At 42.3% G+C, this 20308-nt stretch overlaps 1 protein-coding gene across 4 annotated transcripts; it reads right to left on the bottom strand.

The window, feature by feature from the left end:
* Positions 1-1700: 1700 nt before the first annotated feature.
* Positions 1701-19999, bottom strand: NXT2 (nuclear transport factor 2 like export factor 2). 4 transcript variants are annotated; one of them, XM_075107220.1, is made up of 4 exons: positions 19886-19999; positions 7200-7286; positions 5896-6040; positions 1701-4995 (listed from the first exon to the last, which is right to left on the bottom strand). In XM_075107220.1, exons 2-4 carry the CDS (start codon positions 7215-7217, stop codon positions 4814-4816), a joined length of 345 nt encoding a protein of 114 aa, XP_074963321.1. In that variant the 5' UTR covers positions 7218-7286; positions 19886-19999; the 3' UTR covers positions 1701-4813. The 4 variants fall into 4 exon arrangements, with proteins under 4 accessions (XP_074963321.1, XP_074963324.1, XP_074963322.1 ...); XM_075107223.1 differs by lacking the exon at positions 19886-19999 and adding an exon at positions 9761-9852; XM_075107221.1 differs by lacking the exon at positions 19886-19999 and adding an exon at positions 8877-8990.
* Between the last annotated feature and the right edge of the window lie 309 nt (positions 20000-20308).

Raw genomic sequence — 20308 nt, 5'->3', positions numbered from 1 at the left:
AAAAGTGATCAGAGGGCTGCAACACATCTCCTGCGAGGACAGGCTGAAAGAGTTGGGGTTGTTCAGCCTAAAGAAGGTTGAGGAGAGATGTTATTGTGGCCATGGCCTTTCAGTTCTTAAAGGGGGACAATAGGAAAGATGGGGGCAACCTCTTTAGCAAGGCCTACTGTGACAGGACAAGGGGTAATGGTTTTAAACTAAAGAAGGGAGATTGAGGCTAGATCTAAGGAAGAAATTCTTTATGCTGAGGGTGGTGAAACCCTGGCCCAGGTTGCCCAGAGAGGTGGTCAATGTCCCGTCCCTGGAAATATTCCAGGTCAGGTCGGACAGGGCTCTGAGCACCCTGATCTAGCTGAAGATGCCCCTGCTCACTGCAGGGGGGTTGGACTAGATGAGCTTTAAAAGGTCCCTTCCAACCCAAACTATTCTACAATTCCATGAATGTAGGCTTCAAACTATGCATACATACCTCCTGGCTTAGAGAAAGCACGGAGTACAGAAGTAAGTGATAATATTTCCAGATTTATGATAGAAAGACTTACCTAAGCTGCCTTCCTAGTTATTTGAGGTCACAAACCTCAGAATATCTGTTATGTTCTAAAGATAGCGCAAATTTATTACTGCCTGTATTTACACCTTGTTGTAATTTTTGGGTGCAGGAAGTCTGCAAAAAAATAAAAATTGCTTTTATTCCCTATACCTGTCTCGTATCTGACCAATCATCAGGGAATAATAACCTGTGGAAGACCACTACACAAACTGTAATGCCATTTAGAGTCTTAGGATCATAAACCCCTTGTTTGTGATATTACTGTCAAGATGATACAGAACCTGTAACTGTAAAGATACAAAATATTTTTCAGTGCACTGGTCTTCTACATTCTTTTTCCCTATAAACACACAGTACCATTTTTTGTTATAGTCCACACACAGTTTTAAATTCCATTAAATCACAAATTAAAGAAGAGAGTGTACCATGGGGCAGTTACAGAGGGGAGTTAGACTCCTGTGGGACTCTCACTGACAAGAGAACTATCCACTTGAACAAAGCCTTCCATTTCTTGAAGTCTCTCTGACGAAAGCAACACCCCTCGAGTTCAGCTGGGAACCCTGTGAGGTGCCCTACCAAGCAGCACTGCCCCACGAGTGGTTCATTTCTGCTTTGCAGACAAAGAGCAGAGGCACAACAGTGGAAATATATACAATCCAGGGATCTGGGACAAGTTTTGTTTGACTTCATCCAGGTATTTGCTGGACAGCAGTCTAAACTGCAGTGAATTTTAGAGGGAAATGTCAATTTGAGATTGCTACCTTAGCAGCTCAACACCACGTACCACTTGACAGCACTCGTAGTGAGGCATTTGCTACAGGGTTACTATTTCAGATGCATTTTTACCGCAGCACTGACAAAGAGCTCACAGCCAGCCTGTTCTGCAGTGCCCCAGCACCATGCTGCAACAGTCAGAACACGTAACTCACACCTAGAACACAAGTAGTAAAGATAAGGAAGCCAGAAATTATTTCTTGCACTTTTAGTATCATAAGAACAAACTATGAAAACTTCCAATAATAATAATAATAATAATAAAAGCAGAACATCAGGTAGGTTTTTGTGTGTGGTTTTTTTTTTAAATTAATCTTACAAAAGGTCTTAAACAATTTCAAAAACTTACAAAATATATTCAGGTGTGGAAAGTTACTTTACGGATAAAACAGCATTTCTTTAATGTGCTTTACTCCCATCAGGATAAGGAAGCATACATATATCAAAACCGTCAGAACAAACCATTCACACCACCAGAACAAATCACTTTTCTCCATTCCAAGGAACAGCACAAGTATTTTAAGCCAATTTAACTGTAGTATGCCAAAAGAACAAAGCAACATAAAACCAGTGACCGATACAGACGACACAGGGAATATACACAAACGAGAAGACCCATCAAGTCTCCAGTAGCCACAATTCAGTACGTGGAAGCACTTCGCTCTCCAGCCAGCGCAGTTTCACAGACCAGTTGTACATGAGTAACTTGGTATCAAACAGCAAAAAAAAAAAGGCAGTATTGACTCCTGTTTACAGTTCAAAGCATAAACATGCTCACTTTATAGATGCCTATTGTAAATTTTGGATATTAGAGCAGAGTCAGCAGCAGGGAGCACTAAACCAGCCAGATGGTTTTGCTCCGAAGGGGATAAAAAGCCTTTGTATGTTCTCCTCTGCCAATCTCAGCACAGAAGTTTTAACACGCTGCAGCACCCCTAACATCTCCAGCTAGTACAGAAGAGATTTTTGGTCTGCGCCATTAATCAATGATTTTACAACTGAGTAATTAATCTAATAGCTACATTATCACTTAGTATGCTCCATAAAAATATTTTGTAAAATAGCATTTTCAGTTATAAAAAGCAACAGCTGATCACGGTAGTACTGAATCACCCTGTGATCCTCATCGAAGGTGACGGAAGCAGGCAGCACACAACTGGCACTTCTCCCTAGGCCAAAGCAATTATATTTTGCTAAATTTCTCTCCAAAACCCCCTGTATGCATACCAAGTCCAATTCCAATTCCAAGTCTTACTAAGTAAGAGTTTAAACTGGGTTTGTCCAGCTAGACCAGATTGCAGAAGTCAGATTTAAAAGCAGTCTGCATTCGAACAGCATGGAAATAATTAACGTTTGACTGAAACATTGCCTCATATATTCTAAATCTCCCAATCTGCCTAGGAAAAGCTTAAAAACTACTATAAAAATTAAAACTTGAATTAAAATAGCCGGTAAGTATTTATTCCCAGGACAAGCTTACCAGGTACAGATATAAGTGTGCGTTCTGGTGACTCCCTTCGAAGTCCAACAAGCAAATGCTACAGTTGGACCCATCACTACATTTCAGAAGACAAAACCTATTCTGCATATGCAAAGACAATCTGTAGCACTGCTGAAATAGTCAACAGCAAATTAAAAACAAGCACAACATACCACTGTCACAGTCCAATAATGCTGTATCAGTAACAGTCAAACTTAGGGTTAAGTTTTCTTTTCAAACTTGTAGAAATGAGATCGTACAAATATATGCACCTTGCATGTTCTGCTAAGGACAAACAGTAATTAAATACAGGGATCCTTTCTTCACTACATACAGAAATAACAATGTATTTACAGTTTTCAAAAATTCTGGATCTCTTGCATTGTGTTGCAGGAATTCATATTCTTCAGGCTGAAAAACAGTTACACAATAGTTCAGAACATAAACAGCTTCTGAATAGAGAGGTTACCAATTCTAACTTACTGATGTAAAGACTTGCAGTGCTTGAAACATTTCACCCAGACATCCCATTAATGTGGGATTATTTCACAAACTACAGATGTTACCCAAGTTAGATACTGCTCATTTTCACAGTCTCCCGATTTAAGTCATAAAAACAAGTGAGCTGCAGCCATAACCGCTTTTGTGCTCAGGTTGCTGCTGGCATTGCAACCTCTATTAAGATCAGAGTTACAAGCAAGCATACTCACACGTGTATAGCTAATTTTTCTTACTCAGTTTAAAACAGGAATGTACCAGTCTGAAACAAATCTGCGATATACAGATTTACTCTTAAGTTCCCAAGTTAAGATGGACAGTCTTAACCTGTAGTCTTGAAAACTGCTTTAAAGCAACTGAAAGCTTTAAACTGCAAATTTAAGGCAAGACATGCACAAAAAAATCCAGAATCAATAATTCAAGGTAATATTTTAAAAGAACATGAAAACTACAGTAAAAATCTGCATGAGGAAGATGGTATTTGTGTTCAGAGCTGGTTTTCTAAGTTGAAAATCAAAGCACCTGTTCCAAATAACAGTACTGAAGAGAAATTGAAGGCTTCACAGTAATACACGCTTTCAGTCCCACTTTTTTTTACTACAATGCTTCCTGAAAAGACACTAGGGGTTCAAAACTTGCAGACTGAATATCAGAAAAAGAGTCCAAACTTCATAGCAACAGAATTAACAGTTAAAGCAAACAGAAATTATGTAACTGACCTAGTTCTTACACTGTAGGACTTCAAAATAAAAATAATCAGTTTGAAGTCCTTCACATCTATGTGACGAGCTGTCGGCATAGGAGCTCTGAATCATTCGGCATGCCCTACATATGAGTCAGTGTAAATTAACTACAACCAAAGTCTGAGAAGCTTAAGCCAAAAGGAAACCTGATGAGAATATTTAGTTCTTTCATACCAGAGAAAAGGTAACACTACCTTTCCAATGGATTATCTGAGAGATGACACACTCGAGAGCTGTATTTGCTACTTTCACAAACAGTAGAAGTCACTGTCGCTCCTTCCTAGCCTCTTATAACCAGGAGTAGGTAGCTTTGAGAATTCTATCGACGTGCCACAAGCATCTCCTTCAAAAGAGCGAAGATGCTACTGTAAAAACAGATCTTTTCAAGTGGAAAAAATTACACGTTTGGTCAGAATTGTACAATAAGAGGATTTTGTGTTCAAACAGTAAAGTTTCAGCATTCAGCATCACATACAAGAAGCCTGGAAGTGGCAGCATAGCTGCATGTAAGGCATTTTTAGGAATGATTCCAACACAGCTCACTGCCTTCAGCATTTTATTAGGTTCAACTCACACGAGCAACCTCTCACATTTTAAGATTGCTTACTACTAAACCCACGGTCACTGAGGTCAACCCTAAAACATCCATAGACCTTCCGTAACGACAGATGCGACGCGAAGAGTGAGCATTTCCCACGCGTGGAGTGCGGCTGCCGGGACAGCCAATTTCAGCTTGTCGAATGAGAGGTCACTTCCCGTAGCCAAACCTCACGAACTGGCCCAGTCCTGAAAGCGGAAACAGTCACTGGCGATCTTCCACACCGTGTTGGTAGGGGTGGCTTGTGCTGTCAGCAAGAAGTTCTGGTTGAAGTAGCGCTGCTTGTCACCATCAAATTTTACTGTCCCGCTTGTCACCACGAGGACTGTCGTCTGGCCTTGAGTGGCTTGCTCTTCACAAGGAGGAAAAGTATCAGGAAAACAACTCAAAGACTACCAGGTTAAGAAATGTACACAGAAGTTTCACTCGATACTGGTTATACCAGTTATAGGCTAGCAGTTGGTTCCACATTCATGAAAAGTACAGTTTTGTTCTATATGGACAATGGTGCATTCGCTCGTCAACACTGGCTTTAATGGCTTTTCTATTTTCATCTCGTGTTGTTCATTTTAGACCACTACAACAAACACCTGAGTTTATCAGAATAAGCTCTCATTATTTGAAATATGCATATATAGAGAGAGAGATTTACATGTAGCAAGCTGCATACAATTTTTTCCCCACTATTGGAGATATCTTTTTCACAGAAAAGCAAGCATGCTTGACCACAGGCTTTTTCCTTACTTATATTCGCAAAATACCCATTAGAAGTAATTTATTAACTTCTCAGTTATGTAAGCCTTTCTTCAGTAGTTGTTAATGAGAAATCTAAAGAACTTAACATCTGTTCTAGATGTAAAGAAATCAAAGTACACACAGGTTAATGATTTGTTCCACATCATACTGCTGGTCAGCATCAGAGCCTACACTAGAGGTCTCTTAACTCTTAGACATTGTTAAGGCCAACATAACCGATGAGCCACATGTTTTTCAATACATGGAAACACATCACATCTGAATAGGATCCTCACAAAATAAGTCTTTAGAATATTTTCATAGGAATGAGAAAAAGTGTGGAGTTACTGCAACTCTTGATTTGTGCTTCATTTATGCACAACTTGACATTTCAACCCACAGTGTCTTCTCTAAGCTTGCTCCAAAAGAAATACTAAGCACTATTACAATTGCAGTTCACTTTCAGCAGTTAGAAGATGACTGAAAAATAAATAAGTAAATCGTCACACAGCCTTACCGTGAACAGGCTGGCAGTCCAACACATTAACCTGGAATTCACTAGATGGCAACATTTCAAAAAACTTATTCAGTTCTTCTTGCCCGGACACTGCATTACCGTTCCAAACTAATGTTGCTTTGTCCAAATAAAGTCTTGTTAAAGCCTGAGTGATCATGAAAATACATATTTAGGAAAAATATGTAAACACGTACAACAGACAACATACAGAACAATATTCTTTGAATCCTTATATTGTGAATTATTGATTTCTTCTGTTACTTGGACAGATAAAATGCCCTCCTGAAATATTAGCTCCTTTTAACAACTGGCACTCCTGACCAATAATTAAAACTAACTGAAACATTCTGCTTTATAAGTTGCATAGCGACTCATCCGCCTCCAAATTTAAATACTGATGAGATTCCTTTAACAAAGCTACTGACAGAACTGAACCAGTTGCCAACAAAAGGCTAGTGCTTCCTTTCCAGAATAAGCTCATCGATGATTTTTTTTGAGGGGGTGCATGCGTGCACACAACACAGATTACGTCAGGAAACTATAATTTCAGGTAAAAAAAAAAGTGAACAAGACCAGGAACAGCGGAAACTTGAAAAGGACGGTTATTTGCAGCAGCAGACAGAATTTCCCAAATGTTTCATAAGCTGCCAGAGTTGAGTAACTGCCTAAAGCTCCTTCAGGCCGTTGATTCCTCTCTGCCTAACCTACTCATGCGCAAAGTGACTATGAAGTTACATGCAACTGCTGATACTTTCACATAATCTAATGGTTATTAATTACAATTATAATACATTTAAAATTTGAAAGAACAGTCTCCACAGCTCTCTTTTGGTGCAAATATCTATTACATGATACCACATCAATGTGGTCCATGAAGACTTTCAGAGCCAGATAGAGCCGTTTCTGCTTTATCCTCAGGCACTCCCGAAGACTCCCTGAAACAGAAGCGATAACTGCTAATAAAAGCAGCTTAGAAATAAAATAAGTTCAATCCTGACCTCAGAGACAAATAAAACAAGTTTTATCTGCCTGTATTGACCAAATCCTGTACCTAAAAAAAATAGTTGGAGATGAACTGAACTATTATCAGGAAGTGCCTTAGAATTCTTCATAAAAGGGCCCCTTTTACAACAATGCTGCACAGTAACACAAAGAACACGCTACAGGCCAGTCTGAGAGGTCTCAACCTGGCCAATGCAATACACAGTAACCAACTTCCAGGTGCTTTCAAGTGTAATGCTAGTTAGAAAAGCAAGCAAAAACTGCACAAGACAGTGCTAACTAGTGTCAAAATATCTACATACCCTTCTTCTTTTATCCATTGTCTCATAATAAATGTTGACAAATTCATCTGCAGCTCTACAGGCTTGATCCACGTAGGTTTTGAAATCCTGGAGAGAAGAAATCATACCAAATCACTTAAGGTAGGCCATTTTATGCAACCTAGTCATCTAGGCAATTTCTCCAGCAAGTCACTTTTGTTGGTCTTTTCCATCCTCACTGAAAGATCACGTCAAGTAATGTTGAAACGGATGCCAAACTCCCTTCCTACTTGCAGGAGATAGCAGCTTTTAGCAAGGTGACAATTTCAGGATTCATTTTGAATGCTGACATATTTATTGTATTTAAATTGTAAATATTTGGATTGAAAAATGGGCTACAGCTGGCTGCAAGTGGTGTGAACATGCAAGTACTCAGTGAAAATATTTGTTGCTGTGATGGCTGTCCTGAAATAAAGTTAAGGAACAAGATTTATTCAGCTTATTTCTGAAAATTACTGAGAACACCATCACACTGCCACCATAGTCTCATTTTTTAAAACACCTTTATATACACATATATAAAATGTAATAACATATAGAATTGGATATAAAGATACAAAAATATGAGAGAGAGAGAGAGAGAGAGAGAGAGAGAGAGAGAGAGAGAGAGAGAGAGAGAAGAACATGCACACGGGCTGGTTGTATTCCAGTATCAATCACTCCAGTGCTATATCCACAGGTAAAAACCAAACACTCCTCACATCTCATTACTTTCCTCACATCTCTCAGCTTTCATTCATCCAAAGGTAACAGCCTTTGTTGTCATAGCACTGCACTGTGAGCTCACTCCATTATTTGTGCAGTTTATTTAGCTGTTTGGTCCTTGATCTCTTAGAGACCCTGAACTATCACATCCTGGAAAGAAGCGATTCTGAGCTTCCTGTCCATGCACCTATAAAACTGCATCTGCTTCTGCTACGATATTTTGTTTAAAATACTATAGTTTTTCATTATTCTATTTTGGCATTATACTATCAATATTTGCAACTCAATCAGTACTTCACAATTCAACTACTTACGTCTTCTTGGCAGTCTGTAATGAATATACACCAGAACTACCATGAATTCCTCCAGTATTGCCACAAGAAACAGTTCTATTCAGAGAAACCTCCACACTGCAAAATATTTCCCGCATCATCAGATAATCCCTGCTTACTCTACAAAACCAAATACTCTTGTAGACTGGATGGAAGGAAGAAATTTTTTACACTGAGGGTGGTGAAGCACTAGCCCAGGTTGCCCAGGTTGCCCTTGGAGGCCCCATCCCTGGAAACATTCAAGGTCAGTCTGGACAGGGCTCTGAGCACACTGCTCTAGCTGAAGATGTCCCTACTCACTGCAGGGGGGTTGGACTACATGAGCTTTAAAGGTCCCTTCCAACCCAAACCTCCCTATGATTCATGTTACAACAAAACATTCTTTCGACTTCCCTCTGCAAGGACCCCAGCCTGCTCTGCACCTTCCTACCTTCTCCAGCAATTTCTGAACCCACAGGCCAATCCCAAACAAATAAGACAAAGTAGTCTTACAGATGCTGTATTCCAGCAAGTGCCAAGAGATGCTCTTTGGCACTGGGAGACAAAGAGTATTAGACCTCCCGCTAAGGGAGCGCTGGTTGTAGCTCAGCCTGTTACATTACTTAGAGCAGATGGTCCTTACCTCCCCATCAGCACACACCTGCGCACACACGCTTTCTAACCCGCAGCTGAACACACTGCCATGCAGCCGCCAAACAGACCGAACGGGTGTGAGGGAGAGTGTTAGAGAAACACCAGAAGGCTGGAACGAGCTGTTAGGATACCTGCGATATAAGTCAAATGGAAATTAAGCTTTCCTAGCTTTGATACTCCAGACAAGTTCTTTATAACCATTGCCCAGAATATGTTTTTAAATCTGAGAACAGTTTAGGTTGGAAAAAAATTTTGGAGGTCCAAATCCGCGCTCAAAGCAGTGCCAAATTCAAAGCTTGATCTAACTTTAACGTTAGATCCGACTGCTCAGGGTCCTATCTCCAGTCACGCTTTGAACATCTCCGAGGGTGGAGACTTCACAGCTTCTTCGGACTCCTGCTCCAATGTCTAACCACCTCACTCGGGAATCCTTCTGCCTAGTATTTACAGGAAAGTTGAAATGAAAAACACCAACGAAACAAACAACGCCCCCTCCCCGCCCTTGAAGACTCTGATGACATCTCTAAGAAGTTGGCCAATCTACACGGCCTCTGCCGGCCAGGGCTCACCGCACAACCCGCCGCGCTGCCTGCCCTTATGCCTGCCTCCCTGCAAGGATGCTGCAGGAGATGAGGGCGCAGCGGCCTCGGGGAGAAACCCGCCGCAGGGAGAGGGAAGCCAGCTCTGCCGGGGGGAGCGGCCCGGGGCCGGGGGGAGCGGCCCGGGGCCGGGGGGAGCGGCACACACTCCCCTGCACCCGGGCCCGCCCTTCCTACCCTTCCCTCCCTCTCTCTCTCACCTCCCCGGCAGCCCTCCCCGCCGCCCCAGTCTCTCCCTCTGAGCCCGACCCGCCGTAGCGCGGCGCAGACTCACCACGGAGGCGGCCATGGCGCGGCGAGCGCGGGAGGGCGGCCGGATGTGCGCCGCACCCCGGGTCCGCCGCTTCCGGCCGCATGCGTGGCACCGCGAAAAGCCTTCCGCCGCGCCGCGCGGCCCGCGGCGGGGAGGTCCGGGGGGTAACACGGGCCCCCGCAGAGGTTTTATATCAATTCAAGGTGGGAAGCGAAAGCGTTTTAGGTGCTGGAGTTGGCTGAGAGCCAGCAGCGCTTGGGCGAGGAAAAAGAAACGGAAGGTGTCGGCTTGTCCTGTTTGTGAAGTGCAGGTGGGCTGCTGGAGCGAGAGGAGAAAGGACTTCCTCCCTCCTGCTTCTAAACCAGCAGCTCTTGGGTCACTGGGAAGGTCTGAAGGTTCTCAAGCAGAAAACAGCCTGGAGCACAACAGGACCTATGTGGCTCTATCGTGCATTCAGTTATAATTAACGCAGTGATCATTTTCCTCCTTCTTGTAACAGTGATGTTAGTGTTGCAGAGTGGCATTGGCCTTGTACGGGGAGAAGTACGAGGACATTGGATGGCCACTCTGCAGTGCCTTCCAGCTATGTGAAATAATCAATACTTTTATAAATAAAAAACCTGTGACTATTTCAACATCTTCTAGGGTTGTGAAAATGTTCAAGAAGTCTTACATGCTTTGCTACAAGTGGTTAATGGTATTCAAGTGCTCTACGTGGTAATTTGTGAATGCAAACAAGCATAAAGATGCCTTACGTACCCTGGCCGATAACTGGGGTGGAAAAATCACACATAACCGGGTGGAATAATCACACACGTTAGTCTACATCTTGATATCACAGAGAACACAGTCATTGGTGCTGTATACTGTGTCTGGTAGACTGTGAATGTAAAAACAGGTGCATAAGCACTGTGCCCCTGATTTTGCATATGTTTTACATCTCTCTGTGCTTTTCCTACATGCACCTTTTCTCCCATGGTTGTCATCAGTGACGGCAAAGACTTACCAAGGTCCCTGGCTGCTGTGCCGGCAGGGCAGGACGCACCCAGGTCCATGCTCCCACCGCGGGGAGGGAGCCAGGAAAGCACATGAAGGAAACTTGTGCTGTTTTCCTAGAACGCTGAGTCGTAAGGTTGGCTAGTTAAATCTTCATCATGCAGTGCATAATAGGAGAAGACCTGATGAGACCGAAGAGGTCTGCAACAGAGTGTCCAGAGGAGGGCCACTTTTAGAGGGGAAATCATACAAGGAGCGGCTTCCCTTGGTTTGTTCAGCCTGGAGCAGAGGAGGCTGAGGGCAGCCCTCATGGCGCTCTGCAGCTTCTTCACAAGGGGAGGATGAGGGGTAGGCGCTGATCTCTTCTCTCTGGTCACCAACGACAGGACCCGAGGGAATAACAGGGAGATGTGCCAGAGGAGGTTTAGGTTGGGTATTAGGAAAAGGCTCTTTCCCCAGAGGGTGGTGGAGCCCTGGAACAGGCTCCTCAGGGAGGCATCACGGCACCAGCCTGGCAATATTCAGGAAGCACTTGGATAAGGCCCTCAGGGACATGGTGTGAATTTGGGGTTTTCCTGTGCAGGGACAGGGCTTGGACTCTATGATCCTTGTGGGTTCCTTCCAACTTAGGACATTCCATGATTCTGTGATTCTATAATTAATTACTAAAGACGATGTGGAGCTGACTGGGAGAAATCATGTACTGAAGGTGGTAAACACTCTGGGAATGGAAAGGTGCATCTGTGACAGGGCTGCTGGGAGAGGACTGAGTTTGGGTCAGGCATCTGAGGCTGTGCCTTTTTGTATACTGGATGACATCCAGTGGTGTCAGCTGTATACTAATTTGTCATTGCTGTGTAGGACTTGTATCACTATGAAACAGTATATCCAGCTGAATTAATGACTGCTCAGTGAAGATTGCTTAATACAAACATCGTCCTCTTTGAAAACTCAAGTGTCACTGCACCACCATATTATGTATTTGCCTCAAATTCATAAAAGTGCTTCATAAAACCTCTCATATAAAGAAAAGCGATCATCCATTTCCAAATAAAAAAGAAGGCACTGAAATGATATGATTTGTTCAAAGTCACAAAGGGAGACAATTGCAGAACTGAAAACCACAATTCTAATCTTTGACCTTCATCATATAAACATCTTTACTCCCTTCTGAGATATATCAGTATAAAATTAAAAAAGAATCACTCCCATCGGATATGTCCATTACCTATTTCATGTTTGTTTTCAACATATTGTTGGCAATGTGTCTAAAAAGGTAGCGTCACATTCCTTTTCTATAAATTGGATTTGTAGGAAATGACTGGTGTAAATCCTAGCAGACCGAAAGAATTACATTTGTGTTATCACAGAGATTGTGAACAACCTGGACAAAACAATAGAAATGAGGCAATTATCTGTAAAAGCATTACCTCTTCATTTACTCATGTGCATCTGTGAAACCTGGAAGAGTAAGAGGCTTAGTACAAGCCTGGTTGCTGGCAGATTGTGCAAAGTTCTTTATATTTTTCAAACATATTAAAAGAGGGATCTGAGGAAAAACTTTTTTGAACTCTCACTTATCAATGGCTGCTCCAGCACAGGAGTAATGTATAGGGAATAAATTCAGAAACAGTGGAAACTGAAGTAGCTAATGAGTGCACAAGCCTTCTTTCTGTCAGGTCAGGATTGTTTCTTACAGCTCATACTTTTTTCCTTCAGAAATACTTGACGCAGTGGGATCATTATAGTTTCTTTGGCAACAGTTAATCAGAAGAATGCTTCTCCAGCAGGACTCAGTGCAGACCCTCCACTGGAAATTAGGAAGGTAGATAATTTGAAGATTCTCTGTGCCTACTGCCTGTCTGCCTTAACACCAGTCATGGTTCAGTGGTCTGTTAAATGGAAGGTGAATTGAAAACATGGGTGTGAAATTCATTCTCAGCTACTTCTGAAGATGACACAAAAATTTTTATACCATTTTAGAGTCATAACTTCTTGTTGGGATCAGCTAATTGGGGAAAACAACAAGAAGAAAAAAATCTTCCTTAACAGCAAGCGGGTTGTGAGACCTAGTTCAAAATATTATTGCGAAAGAGGCACTCATTGGCTCACAACAGTGGCCAAAATGTATTCAGGTCTAAACTTCTTGGAAAAAAAGAGATTGCAAAAAAAGGCCACCACCCCCATATTGAATTAAAAAAATAAGAGCAGCAAGAAATATAAAATATTTGCAGGTGGTGTGGAAACTGCTTAAAGACATTAGAACTATGGGATACTTGGAACAAATGCATACCACTTAGCAGACATGCTTTACAAAAACCCAAAGAAGTCCAGAATGCTTAATAACAGGCCAATTAGAGAACGAGAAGAGTTAGAGAATTAGAAAATTAGTAAAGAAGTAGAAGTACAGAGACATCCTCCAAAAACTGAAGTTGTTTCCAAATGGAGGAAAAAAAACCTATAAAGTTTGGCTAGTAAGATTTTAAAAGGAAGTAAGGCAAATCAAAAATAGTTCTGAGAAACATTTTACTAAGGCAGAAACACTATGAATGAAATCCTTTTTCAAACACATCAAAAGCAAGAAATCTTGCCAGAAAATCCGTAAGGCCTCAAGTGATCAGTGTGCACCAAAAGAAGACGAGGCTGTAGTAGAAAGCTAAACAAACTCTTCACGTCTTTTATCACCATGAAGGAGTTTATGAAGTATCTCATGTTAGAGCCTTTCTTAAAAGGGAATGAAATGGAGGATCTGTCACGAAGCGGGATGTCAGTATGAAAGGTGCTAGAACAAATCCATAAAACAAAGAGTGACAAGTTATACGCCAGGTTATGTGCTCCTAAAGGATGTACTGACTACGGGATGTAATCTGTAATTTACAAAAGCATTGGTAATTCCTTCCAAGGAATGGAAGGTGCCAAATTTCAGTCCAACTTTCTAAAAAAGCTCCAAGATGGACCTGTACATCTGATGTCTCTCCTACACAGATTGGAAGAAATGATACTGAAGAACAGAATTGGTAGGTTCTTGGATAAACCTGACACATTAGGGTAGCCTCAACATAGTTCTTTAAAGATAAGCTATTCTTCCCAAATCTGTTAGTTCTTCAAAAAAGACAAGAATCATGGAGGTAATGAGCCTTGCTAGTGAACAATTCTTCTTCCACTAAGTGAGTTCCGTATAATTTCAGATTTTGCTAATCCATGATTCTGGAATTATCATACTTGGAAACAGTTAAGCAGTTTTTATATGAAACAGTTTATTTAAATGTAAAACCCCAAGTACTATTCCAAAGTATGTTAGTGGAATAATGAGACTCTCTGCTTACCTCTTCTCACTTCTTTACCCAACCCAGCTACTAGGAATCTTTGTAGCATTTTGCTGGCATTTTTGCTGGCTGAGCAAAATTAGACTTCCAGAACAGTAAGCTGAGCCTGACTCCCTGAAAATACATTTTCTTTACTTAGAAAGTATCATTTGCACAGGGAACAAAGGAGTCCGTCTGAAACATATCAAAGATTTTTTGCAAGACTCCTCCTTCAGTTGCTTTCCCTGAAGCAAGTCTTTAATTTGCATAAGTCTTGAGTAGTATGAGCAGACAGAATTTCCACTTTGTATTGAACAAATTATAGCCATACTCTACATTGTCCAAATATTCCCTAAATATACATTTGGATTTAGTTCAAGCAACATCCAAGTGCAACTCATAATTTCTCTTCAAAAGCCTGGATATTCCTAACAATTTCTCAGCCTTCATCTGCAATACCTCAAGCGAACTCACTCATGCTCCCCAGCCCTTTATATTCCAGAAGGAACATATAAAACAGAAATGCCAGATTGACTCAGCGGCAATGACACTGAACTCCCATGCAGAGTTCAAGCAGTTTACATCAAGATGACTCATTAAAATACCTTTATTTTCTGAGGATGGTTCCTAGAATATGCAGCTCCACTCCACCCACTTACCATATGGAAGGGGAAATTTTAGTTAGTTTAGATCTTACAGAACAAATTGGAGGCAAAAAGTGTAGCTTTGTTGAAATAGCTGGGATCAGCTATTACACCTGTGAGATAAACTTAGATACATGGGGTATTTTCGGTTCTACAATCGATATTGCTAACCTTTAAAATTATTGGTTGCTGGAAATCTTCCCAAATAGTTGATACTAAGAACAATGAATTAAAATTGTAATCACCATTAAATGGCAAATAGGATTATGTATCTCCATGTCTGTATGGAGACAGGAAGTAATTCTTAGAAGTGACTGCTTTATAACTTCTGTCAAATTTACTCAGAATATAATAACTAATGATAAGTAAAAAAGTATTAAGCTTTCAGAAATACATTCAGCCATCTGGGTTAGGCCAGATTTTCTTTTGTTTTCAGCAGCCAATCAATTAAAATCAGTTAAAACTGATAGTGAAGCACTGGATGATTTCAGAATCACTGACAAAATGCACGGATTTTTATTGTGAATGATTTCAATACTGGGCAAATAATCACCACAGATGAAAGCAGAATTCAATCTCCAACAAGATGAAAAGAGTTCACATTTTTCTCATGGAATTTTCACATGACAATCATGTACACTTGCATTAATATCCTTGCAAAAATGAAGCCAGACAGCATATTGCTAGGCCACCTTTCAAACTAACCTCGTCCTGTGCCACAGAAAACTGATATTTCTGTAATGACTTCAGTAACAGACTAAAATGAGGTCTACAGGTCCTGATTACCCTTGATAAAATGAATAGTCCTTAGTTTTGCAAATGATCTTGCTGGGCTTAGATTAATGCATTTGTAATTTTCAAGGGTTTATGATTTATTCCCCTTTAAGGTTACATAACCAACACTGACAGATTTCAAATAGAATATCCTCTATTAAAAGAACCGAACAAACTACTACGCTTTTTTAATTCATTGATTCAGAACATATGTAACATTACTGAAATCATAACACGTTTATACTCTGCAGGTTCAAAATCTCACTGCAGTGCTGTCCACAACACTGAAGGGCAAGTCCAGGAGGCAGCAGAAGGCAATGTTCTTGCAAATTTCAGTAGCCACTCTACTGAATAGAGACCAAAGAAATGATCCATGGCCTATGGCAGTGATTAAAATTAAACTGGTAGGTTCACTCTCTTGTTAGGTTTATCAGCCTTCACCTATTGCATGCCGCACACAGCACCCTTGTTAACAATGTCCAATTAACGGCTCAAAGATTTTGCAGGTATGGTGACATTTACCGGAAGAATTCCCTCAAGGTCAGTGATTCACACTCCACTTCAGCTTTTAAGCTGGTACAGCAGTACCTTTAAAGGCCTTCATGCAGTCATACAGGTCATATACATGGTTCTCCAAGACCATGAATCTTTTTGAATAGTGAATGGTTCTTGTGAAACACAGTATTCTCAGCTTTTGTTAAAGTTACCAAAATGTGTAGTAATGTTACCCAGATGTACAGAAGTTTAAGGAACTGTCACTTAAAACAAGGGAAGCAACTGATACTAGCCAAATCCAGACAGGTTCTCATTAATGCGATGCCAATGAAGTTGGATCATGACTCAACATTTGAGGGTTTTGCCTCAGCAAGGGCTGAATGAGAACTCAAAGATCACAGAATCCCAGGTTGCACGGGACCTCAGGGATCATCTAGTCCAACCTTTCTAGGAAGAGCACAGTCTAGACAAGATGGCCCAGCACCCTGTCCAGACGACTCTTGAAGGTGTCCAACGTGGCCGAGTCAACCACTTCCCTGGGGAGATTATTCCAATGGTTGACTATGCTCAATGTGAAAAATTTCCCTCTCATGTCCAATCAGAATTTCCCCAAGAGCAACTTGTGTCCATTCCCCCTTGTCCTGTCCATGTGACTCCTTGTAAAAAGGGAGTCTCCATCTTCTTTGTAGCTGCCCCTTAAGTACTGGCACACGGTGATGAGATCCCCTCCAACCCTCCTTTTCTCAAGGCTGAACAAACCCAGTTCTCCCAGCCTATCCTTGTATGGCAGCTTCCCAGTCCTTTGATCATCTTGGTGGCCCTTCTCTGGACCCCTTCCAGCTTGTCCACATCCTTTTTGTACAGTGGGGACCAGAACTGTACACAGTACTCCAGGTGTGGCCTGACAAGCACTGGATAGAGTGGGATAATGACTTCTTTATCTCTGCTGGTGATGCCCTTTTTGATGCAATCCAGCACCCTGTTGGCCTTCATGGCCGCAGCAGCACACTGTTTGCTCGTGTTGAGCTTCCTGCCCACCAGGACCCCCAGGTCCCTTTCCACAGGGCTGCTCTTCAGCCAGGTGGATCCCAGTCTGTGCTGCACTCCCGGATTATGTGTTCCCACATGGAAGACCATACATTTGTCATTGTTGAACTTCATAAGGTTCTTGTTAGCCCGCTCTTCCAGCCATTCCAGATCTTCCTGCAGAGCAGCTCTCCCTTCTGGAGTGTCTACTTCCCTACTCAATTTGGTGTCATCCGCAAAATTCATCAGGCTGCACTTGATCCTGTTATCCAGATCACTTATAAAGATGCTGAATAACATTGGGCCCAATATTGATCCCTGGGGGACCCCACTTGTGACAGGTTGCCACTTGGAAAAAGAGCTATTTACCACCACCCTTTGGGTGTGGCCTGTTGGGCAATTCCCCACCCACTGCACAGACCACTTTTCTAGGCCATAACGCATTAATTTCTCCAGGATGAGGCTGTGGGGAACTGTATCAAAAGCCTTGGAGAAGTCCAGGTAGACAATGTGTCCACCCACCCCATGTCAACCAGGTAAGTCACTTTGTGAAGCACGATCTGCCCTTAGTGAAGCCATGTTGGCTTTTCCCAATCATGTGCTTCATTTGACTTGTGATGGCCCCCAGGAGGATTCGTTCCATAACTTCTCAGGGATTGAAGTAAGGTTGATGGGCCTATAATTACCCAGATCCTCTCTCGAGCCCTTCTTGTAGATAGGGGTAACATTTGCCTTCCTCCAGTCCTCTGGGACATCCCCCGTTCTCCACGACTTCTCAAAGATTATGGAAAGTGGCCTTGCAATGACATCAGCCAGCTCTCTCAACACCCTCAGGTGGATGGCGTCAGGGCCCATTGATTGTAGGGGTCAAGCTCCTGCAGTAATTAATGTACTAACTTCCTTCACTGATGGTGGGTTGGTGTTTGGATCAACTGGGAATTTCAATCCCAAAGCCTGGGACCCAAAAGTGTTGGCAGAGACAGAGGTGAAGGAAGTGTTGAGGACCTCTGCCTTTTCAGTATCATTGGTGACTGACTCTTCCAATCTGTTTAACAGTGGGCCTATGTTTTCCTCCTATTTCTGCTTGTGGCTGACATACCTGAAGAACTCTTTCTTGTTATTTTTGACATCTATGGCCACTTTCAATTTGAGCTGGGCTTTTGCTTTTCTGACTGCATCTCTGCACACTCTGGCAATGCCCTTGTAGCTCTCAACTGATAATCCTCCGCTTCTCCATGTCTCCTATGCTTCTCTTTTGGATTTGAGTAGACCCAGGAGGTCACGGTTGAGCCAAGGGGGCCTCTTGCTCTGCTTACTTCCCTTTCCTTTATAGGAGATAAACTGGTTTTGTGCTTGCAAGAGAGAGTTCTCGAAGAACTCCATTGATTTTAATGGGAACTGGGAGTCGGTCTCAGGTGCTCAGCACATTCACGCTTTGACCTACATGCTGAATACAAAAATACTGCTAAGGCTGGAGTTTGGATTTATTAAAGTACAGTGGACTCAAGAAGGCCTGGTTTGGCCAGTTCATTCTCAATATAAAAGGCTTTTTACTCTGGATAGACCCAGGCAGAACCTGTGTTTGTTACAATCCCATGGGGATTCTGCACTTTGCACCACTCCACCTCAAATTCCTGTCATACCAAAACTGGAGGAATGTAATTACTCTTATCCTGATAAATACCTCTCTTGTTTTTTAAAGAAAAACAGGACTTGCTATATATTCATAGAATCATAGAATTGTTAAGGTTGGAAAAGACCCTTAAGATCATTGAGTCCAACCACTAACCTATCACTGCCAAGTCCACCCCTAAACCATATCCTCAAGCACCACATCTACCCTTCTTTTAAATACCTCCAGGGATGGAGACTCAACCACCTCCCCGGGCAGCCTGTTCCAATGTTTGACAACCCTTTTGGTGAAGAAGTTTTTCCTAATATCCAACCTAAACTTCCCCTGGCGCAGCTTGAGGCCATTTCCTCTTGTCCTATCGCTTGTTACTAGGGAGAAGAGACCGACCCCCACCTCTTTACAACCTCCTTTCAGGCAGTTGCAGAGAGCCATAAGGTCTCCCCTCAGCCTCCTCTTCTCCAGGCTAAACAACCCCAGCTCCCTCAGCCGCTCCTCATAAGACTTGTTCTCTAGAGCCTTCACCAACTTCGTTGCCCGTCTCTGGACACGCTCCAGCACCTCGATGTCCTTCTTGTAGTGAGGGGCTCAAAACTGAACACAGTACTTGAGGTGCAGCCTCACCAGTGCCAAGTACAGGGGCACGATCACCTCCCTGCTCCTGCTGGCCACACTATTGCCGATACAAGCCCGGATGCCATTGCCCTCCTTGGCCACCTGGGCACTGCTGGCTCGTGTTCAGCCGGCTGTCAACCAACACCCCCAGGGCCTTCTCCTCCAGGCAGCTCTCCAGCCACTCCTCCCCAAGCCTGTAGCGTTGCATGGGGTTGTTGTGACCCAAGTGCAGGACCCAGCACTTGGCCTTGTTGAATCTCATACCGTTGGCTCCGGCCCAACGATCCAGCCTGTCCAGGTTATTGAAGTGATAACCGTTCCACTGACCCGCTGGGGTATGGTGAGATCAAGTACAAATAGCCATTCTGTTTGAATCCATGTCAAAGCAATTCCGACTGGGGATAAATTTTCAGAACAGGTCTGTTCAAAGTGTCACCAGAGTTGCTAGTTAAAGGAATTTTAAAATCCTATCCATTTCATTAGGGAATGAAGCAGTATTTGAGCTCGTATGAAAATCTGGCCATATGTAAGTAAAACCTAGGTAAACATATGTATTACAGTGGACTCCGCAATAGTTAAATGTAGCAAGCTGATAGCCAAAGTGTGTATATGTGCACACAGACATATTTATATACTAGAGGGAGGGAACCTATAGTCTTACCTTTAAGGCTTGGAAGGTAGTCCTGTTTGCACTTATCCTTTTATCTCAAAAATTTAGACTGAAATTTTGATCGTGGCTTTAGCAGTATATTGTATCACTTAGCAGTGTAGTATCAGCTTCCAGTTGTGCCCTGTAAAAACAAAATAAAGGTGTTGCAAGTAGCTTTTACCAAGATATCTGAAGTATGAAATGCCTGTACAATGTCTTGCATCACACACACCAGCTGAGAAGGATTTTACAAGCATCACTTACAGCACATGACCATGGTTTTCTTTAACTTTTGTGTACCTGGACCAGCACACTCTGTAATAATTTCTCATCGGGGCTGCAAGCTTTGTAGCTGCAATAGTTTGGCTGCCCCTTTTTCCTGTCTCCATCTAGTACTGCTCAGTTTTCACTAAAGCCTAGAAGGAAGAATGTCTT

Source organism: Phalacrocorax aristotelis, chromosome 11, assembly GCF_949628215.1.
Source record: "Phalacrocorax aristotelis chromosome 11, bGulAri2.1, whole genome shotgun sequence".
In the NCBI taxonomy this organism is placed as follows: domain Eukaryota; kingdom Metazoa; phylum Chordata; class Aves; order Suliformes; family Phalacrocoracidae; genus Phalacrocorax; species Phalacrocorax aristotelis.
Note: the sequence above shows the minus strand (reverse complement) of the source record. Positions and strands in the feature narration are given on the sequence as shown.